Source organism: Empidonax traillii, unplaced genomic scaffold, assembly GCF_003031625.1.
Source record: "Empidonax traillii isolate 1590-97213 ecotype Southwest subspecies unplaced genomic scaffold, ASM303162v1 scaffold195:size1760703, whole genome shotgun sequence".
In the NCBI taxonomy this organism is placed as follows: domain Eukaryota; kingdom Metazoa; phylum Chordata; class Aves; order Passeriformes; family Tyrannidae; genus Empidonax; species Empidonax traillii.
Window position 1 is genome coordinate 931,370 of NW_020955388.1, and position 7,720 is coordinate 939,089.

Genomic DNA, 7,720 nt, shown 5'->3' on the forward strand with positions numbered 1-7,720 from the left:
CCCCTCTCCCTAGCCCACCGGGTGCCCAGGCAGCAGCAGCTCTGCTCCTTTGCCTGGAGATGTGGGGCATTGTGCTAGGAAGAATTACTGGGCTAAAAACTGAGAATGCCAGACATGAGCTGTCAAGAAAAATGAAGATATTCCTAAGAAACTAAGCATATGGCTACTAGGTCTGTAATACATTTCATTTCACCTTCATGGAATTACCCCCTCTCCCTGTGAGACAGGCAGGGACTGGGTTAGTGTTACACAGGGGAGCTCTCATCTATGTAACAGCCAGAATATGCTCAGTTGCAATATGCCAACCTGCAGCTTCGCAGATGAAATTGATTATTTTTGCTGTCAGCCCTCTCCTGCTCTATTAAAATTCAATTTTATGGTGTAACAATCTCTATGGACTTGTTTTGTTATTTGTTTCCAAGATGTGATGGAAGCATATATGTGTTTCTATCAAATGCTGAAACGCAAGAAAAATAGCTTATAAATTAGCAGCAGCACGCTATAGTATAGTAAAATGCTTACTTTTTTGTTACAATGTAATATGCTACCATTTGTAACAGTTTTAAAGCCCAGCTACATACTCATCTTTTAAACACATTCTGTGTGCCAAGCCTTTTAGCTCCTCTGTATTAAAGTGCGAGTTTTCTTTTCCTTTTTATATTTAGGACCACTAAAAGACCCAGCAGTAAATGAAGCCCAAGGTGAGCAAGGACCTGCAAGTTCCCAAGTGTTGCCACTTTCCATTACCATCAAGATGTGCAGTTAGAGTGCTGTGAAATCTCTTTAAGTGGTGACACTTTTGAGAACAGGGGCTGAAAAGAGTCTCAAACTTTGCAGTAATTCAAGGGACGTCTGTCTCATCAAGCCGTAAGAATCATCGATGCTATTTTAGCTGTGTTACCTCAGCATGAAGGGAGATAATACAGCCATTACACTGAAAATGTCTTAGCATGTAGAGATTTTTTTTTTTAGAAAAGAGTTGTGAAAGAGAGTTAAATCATCCACTTCTTTCTGGAATTATCTGCATTGCCCACGTTTTTTGATGTTTCTGATCAGGCATGGGTTTTGACTTTCATCTGCAAGCTCAGAAAAGCAGACTTGGAATAGTGCATCTGTAGATTTCCATCCTCTCCTAACCCAGATTTTTGCACAGCAGATTAGAAATGCATAACAGGGCTGTCAGCTTTAATGTGACAGCTCAGTTCTCCTGCATTTATTCCAAAAACAGTGTGCTGGTTCATTTTCTACAGCTCCTAGACTTGATCATACCAGCTATGCACCTTCTATACACTTTGATGTCCTTAGTGATTCCCAAGTATGCAATCTAAACATACAGCTTTCTGAATCCTGGGCTTGTGTGGGTTTTTTTAGGGATTAAAATATCATCATGCAGCATGATGTCCAGCATTGTGTATTGTATATTAGGGATGCATGTCTGAGTGTGCAGTTCAGATTAGCCATTTTCATCCAAGCCTTCTGAATGTTTGATATATTTTACTCTATTGTTTTAAAGGCTGATTGTGGGGATTATTTCTTCATTTAGTGGCTTCACTATTCTGGCAATCATTACATGAAATCCAACCCTAAAACTGTGTCCATTTTCCCCCCACCATATTACTGCATCAGTAAAAGAGGTTGCTGCTTCTCGTGTATCCTTGCTTAGTCACGGGCAGAAAAACGTTGGTGTTACTACTCTTTCCCATTAAAGCACAGCCTAATTTATATTGGCCCCCATGCTTAGAGTACTTGCCTGTGTGCAATGGTTATTCATCATAAATTCAGAAAAACCTAAATAAGATGATAATTCACACAACACTTTCCATCACAATTTTGAAAGCTTATAATGAATGCTGTCGGCTTATTTTATCTGTCCTTGATTCCAATAAAATATAATAAATCTAAAATACCTGCATGGCATCTTAAAGTATTTCAATCAGCCAATTAGTTGTTTTCTTAAAAAAAAAAACAAAAAAAAAAACTAAAACAAAACCAAAAACAAACAAACAAAAACCAAACACCAAAACCCCCCAAACAAAAACAAAACAAAAACTAAACAAATAAAACAAAACCAAAACCAAACAAACAGAACAACCAAAACTCCAAACACAGAGAAATAAAACATCTCCCATGAAGAGCAAATGATCACCCCTGAAGTGATCAGGCTGTTGGACTAGATGATGGTTGTAGGTCCCTTCAAACTAAGCTCTCCCCTCCCCTCCCCTCTTGATATCTGAAACTTTCTGGTTTTAATACCTAATTTCCCTTTCTATTACTTTTGGTAAAAGTTTCCCTCCTTTATATTTTTCCTAAGTTTATATATGTGCTTATTTCATCAGCATTATATTTTACTAATTTTATGGGGAACGCTCCCTGCATGCAATTTTATATAGAGATTTGGGATTCAATTGTAGTGTGGGAAACTACATGTAGAAAAGGCTCCCTTCAAAAATGAAAGGGCGGCAATTTCACACTTCAAAGGCGTTTCCAGCTTCCAGTGGTCAAATAGAAAGTTTGTTCTCCCTAGGCAAGTGAGGGGAAAATAGCACAAATATATTATTTTTCTGATGTTTCCTATCAAACATTGTCATTAGGCCTCTTTTAAGACTAGCAACCTCCTGGAGTGTTTCCAAGTGAGCAAGAGGCTATGTAACAAAAGAACAGACTTCCTTGCCTCCCAACAGGTTGCTTTATGATATCTAAAATTGCCTGGCATGATATACAGTGGTATTTGGTAAATAGTGAAGTATGGTATAAATACAGCATCTGACTTTCCTCTCTTCACATCAATGTAAATCAAGATGACCACCACTGGAATTCAGAAATGCATTGCTATAAAACTGGTTTAATAGCATGGTCAGGCTCTCTCTTCTGTGATCCTCAGAAACAAGCTGCCTAACATAGCCACTGTGACTATTCCTCTTCACTAGCTGTGCAGAGAAGAGCCTGACCATGCTCCATAGCGAGGCAAATCACGTCACCCACTGCTCTCTTGTAGCAGTAGCACTGACTGACATGTGGCAGCACAGTACATGGTTGCACAGCTGAGTGGCTGCTGTCCCCAGTCATCCCGGCTGACAGATGCTGCCACCTCTGAGTAAAGACACTTGATACCCTCATGAATCCTGAACCACCATGGCTTTCAGCTCAGGACACTGAAGACTCATGTTACCATAGACTAGAAGGCTGAATTCTGCAGTAGTTCAGGACTGGACTCACTGTGAGTTCTGATGGATGGCTCTGCCTTCCAGGATAGCCACCTCAAGAGGGTGAGGCAGACAGTTGGGACCAAAAGCAGGATTAGTCACTCAGGTTTCATTCATATCCACACAACTGTCAGAGTCCTGAAATACTATCTCTTCTAAACATATTCATTCTTGTAGGGCTATGTAGGGTACTTTTGACTTATCACCTATTTTTGTACTAAGACAGTTCAATACTTTGAGTTTTGGCCTGCCATGAATAAATACTTAGCTTTAATCACTATATTTACTTGCAAAGTTAAACGTTGTTTGCTCACACTTCTAGTTGTGGTAGTGGTAATAGCTTAATAGCATAATACAGTAATAGCATAAGAGCATAATACAAAACTACTACTAAGACATAGATGCTAAATGTTTTTCATTTTACTGTCTCATTTCACAGTTTAGTAGAAGATAGAATCTAAAATAGCTGCACAGCCATCTCTAATACTGAACAGTGTGTACAGATGTGTATTTCTTTGTCTCTGCCAAAGGTGGTTTTTTTCCTAATGATCTGTTAAAGAAGATACAATTCAAGATGCAGAATAGAGAATCCTAAGAATTTGTGCTGCTTATTTCCCAGTTTGGCTGTCTTTTGGCTTACCTGAAAATTAAAAGGTATTCAGACCTTGTGCCCCTTTTACACTGATTAATGTAAAGTAAAAGTAATGCAAGAAAATCTCTGTGTCCGTGGTACTGGTGAATTGTTTTCCTTTTGTGGTAACAGAACCTAAAATAACTTTCTAGTGTGTGTGGTGTTTAACCAATATTATAGACCTGTCTCTATTGCATGCCTAGTAAGTAGAACTGGATAAAACTCTTTGGTCAATACAAAAAGCACTTCACACATCAGTTATGGACCCTTCAATGCAATCACATAGAAGAGCATTTTCTGCCATTGATCAACCATAATTCCTGACATTTACAAGGCATCTTTAATCAGAGAGATAAAATTGCTCTGCAATATTAATAAATTCCCAGAGTACTCCCCTGAATTAGAAGAGAAAGTATTTGATTTACAAATGAGCAAAATAAATCACAGAGGAGTAAAATAATTGTTCAAGGTCAGATAGTGAATTTTCTGGTAGGGGTCAGAAAAACATCTATCCTTGCAGCCTTTTAGATTTGTGGGAAAGAGGGATAAACTTTGTTACTGTAGCAGATTTGTTGGGTTTTTATCTGCCATTCACTTACTCTGTACTGATGTTAACTTGTCTGTAACGACAAGCCAAGACAGTGAAAAACCGTGTTTCCATGTAATTGTATTACAGATTAGGAGAGGGCAAGAAATGCTTGAAGTGTGGAAAACTTTCTAAACTTCTGAACCACTGCTAGCTTTTGAATGAAGAGCTCTAGTGCAGAGACACCTTAGCACATTCCTGTTTCCTAGTTCTGCTGTTCCTTGGGGGTAAAAGGGACACTTGGTTCTGAAGAAGGATATAATACGCTTCACACGAACTATATACACAGACAAGGCCTCAGTTTTATGGTGAAAATTTTGTGTACAGATGTATCATCTGGGAAGAGAACTTGTTTTGAAATGTGTAGACCTGTGAAGAACAGGCTATAAATACCCAGATAAATATCAGAGTGTGTGTTTACAATGCAGTTTAGAGCCATGGGATGAAGCATACATTCTTCAGATTTGCAAGGAAAACTAATCTGCATAGTAAAAATACTATAAAGATTTTTGGTTATTTTATCACCCTTATATTATAAATAGGAGTGATGAGCTGTCGTGATTGATAGGATGTCTATTTCTGGGGTTTGCAGGGGGTTGAAAACCCTCTTCCTCATGCAAATCAAATTGCAAATTATATCTAAGCCCTAGTATGTTTAATAATATAGACAGTTAAAAAAAGATCCTCTCCTGTATACTCTGTGTCTTGTTCTGCTCTTTTAGCACTTCATTCCTTATGGTTTCAAATATGTGCTTTGAGACCTGTTTCACACCCCCAGTTTCTAAATCCTATGTCATTCTTCTTGGCAACTTTGAATTTAAATACATTGCAAAAAAGGATATTTATGGTTTAACATTTTAATAATGCTGCAGTCAGATTTTATTGGTGCTTCTCTGTTACATTTTACATGAGATAGAAAAGAGTAATGAAGAGAATATCACTGTGAGGTTTTAGGCTTATGAGCTTAATGTATTATGATACAACAAAATGTATTATCTAAAGGTCTGTTTCTCACAAAGGTGAATGGGAGCACCATAGACATAGCAATACAAAGCAGCAGTCAAAACAGCGATAACATTCTGCTACTGCAAAAATGTTTCTGATTAAAATGTAATTTATTAAAAAAATAAATTGAAATAAAGAGCTTTAGGATTCCTAATCTTGGCTGTATGTGCATTACACAGCCTGTAAGAAGAGAAATGACCAGCTAAACAGAACCAAACCTATTTTATAATTTGCTTCCTGAATCTGCAGCAGAGACTCAGCCATCTGGACAGTGTTGTGTGTGTTGGGATGTAAGAAACCACCAGTTTGGGTAGGAACGTGCCTCAGTTAGGTCCAAATGGCTGGAAGGAATCGCTTCCAGGCATCCTCAGGACTGTTGGGGGGTTTCAAACATTCCTTCATCTGAGAGCAGAAACCTTATTAAAACCTTCTGGATTTCTTCCCATGCTCTCTTTGCTACCTAGCAGGCATGAAGATAATTCCCAAAGAAGAATGGACAGACGTTGCTTAGCCTGGAACCAAATCTACAGTAAATGCACATGGGAACTCTCCTTTTTCTTACATTCCAACTTGTAAAGAACTTAATTAAGCTCACTGTCTCCCAAAACGTAAACTGTACTAAATATTGATTCCAGGAGTACTGAGACTGGTATCTCCAAATATATGGGATGTGTACATACATATATCCATACACCATATCCAGTATACACACGTACACATACACAAACACATACATGTACACATGCATGCATACATACATATACACACATACATATATACATACATGCACACACAAGCACACCCCCACATGTACACACACATGCATACATACATACATACAGACACACATACGCACACATACATGTGCGCGCACACCCCCCCAAACCCCCATATACATATATACACACACGTGTGCATACACATGCACATGCACAGACGCGCACACACACACACACACCTACACACATGCACAGACATACACACACACTCACACACACACACACGCACACACACAGAGACACACACAGAGACACACACAGACACATGCACAAACACACGCACATGCACACACACACACACAGACACACACACGCGCACACAGACACGCACACACACACAGACACGCGCGCACACAGACACGCGCGCACACACACGCGCACTCCCCCCTCCACTCCCACTCGCGCGTTTCTCTCTCCACTCCCGCGGTCCGCGCGGGGCAGGGGGGCGGTGCGCGGGCGCGCGGCGGGCGCGCGCACAGTACCCGGCATGCAGCGCGCGCGGGGCTGGCAGGAAGATGGCGGCGCCGCTGGAGGAGTACGAGAAGGAGGCGGGCTGCGTCCCCATCCTGCACCCGGAGGTGGGAGCGACCCGCCGGGCGGGCCTGGGGCGCGGGAGGGGGGCTCGGGGCGCGGCCAGGGCGGCGCCCCCGCTGCGGGGGGCAGCGGGGCGAGGCAGGCAAGCAGGCGGGCGGGGTGAGCGCAGGGCGGGAGGTGCGCCGCCGTCCCACGCCGCCGGCCTGGGTGTGCGAGGCGGCGGCCGGGGTGGCCAGGGCAGGGCAGGGCCGGGCCGGGCGGGGGAGCAGGAGCGGGTGTGGGTGTCTGGAAGAGGGGCAGTGTCCGCCGCGGGCCCTCCCGTGCCCCCTCCCCAGCGGTCCCGCCCGCCCCGGGCCGCGGGCGAGGCGGCGGCGGGGGCAGAGCCGCCCCGGGAGGTGCCGCCGTACCGGCCCCGGAGCAGCAGCTCTCAGGGCCCGGCCCGGCAGCCCGGGGGGAGGCGGTTCGGAGATGGAAAAATAAATGTTTCCCCTTGTTTTTGGCTGTCACTGGCCCGCGGCTCGCCCGCGGGTCGGGCCTGGCCCCATCCATCCCATCTCGTAGGTCTTGGCTTTATTTTGAGAGCAAATGGTCTGTCTTGGCCAATGTGTGGGCCTGGCGGTGCGAGAATGGTTAGAGGTAACATGTAGAGGTCGTTTCGTGACATTTTTTTTTTTTTTTTACCCTTCTGTTATGCCACCCACCTTTGACAGCAGCTTGCGTGCATTTTTGAGCAATAGTATGATTGTTTTCAAATGTATTTTAAATAGTTTAGAAAAGCTTTTACGTGTGGACTTGTCATCTGATACATTAAGGACTGTAAGAATTGATTTTTCAGCCTACAAGACAGATAAGTGCATATGCCAGGCTCCAGTTTTTGCTAAGCAGATGGTACTTTTTTCCTTAAACAGCATCCTAAAAGACACTTTTAGTTTATTTGGTGACTGAGGAGGCTGTATGGGCCTCTGTATGTGGTTGTGTATCC

At 42.7% G+C, this 7,720-nt stretch overlaps 1 protein-coding gene across 2 annotated transcripts in view; it reads left to right on the forward strand.

Annotated features, from left to right (window-relative positions):
- The first annotated feature begins 6,682 nt into the window (after nt 1-6,682).
- Nucleotides 6,683-7,720, forward strand: part of ZDHHC17 (zinc finger DHHC-type containing 17) — a 74,396-nt gene continuing 73,358 nt past the window's right edge. For both annotated transcript variants that reach the window (XR_003571544.1, XM_027886777.1), the window contains exon 1: nt 6,683-6,782. Coding sequence is in view for 1 of the 2 variants with exons in the window: in XM_027886777.1 (XP_027742578.1) it covers nt 6,720-6,782 (63 nt within the window). In the remaining variant the exon portion in view is untranslated. The remainder of the gene's footprint in view (nt 6,783-7,720) is intronic.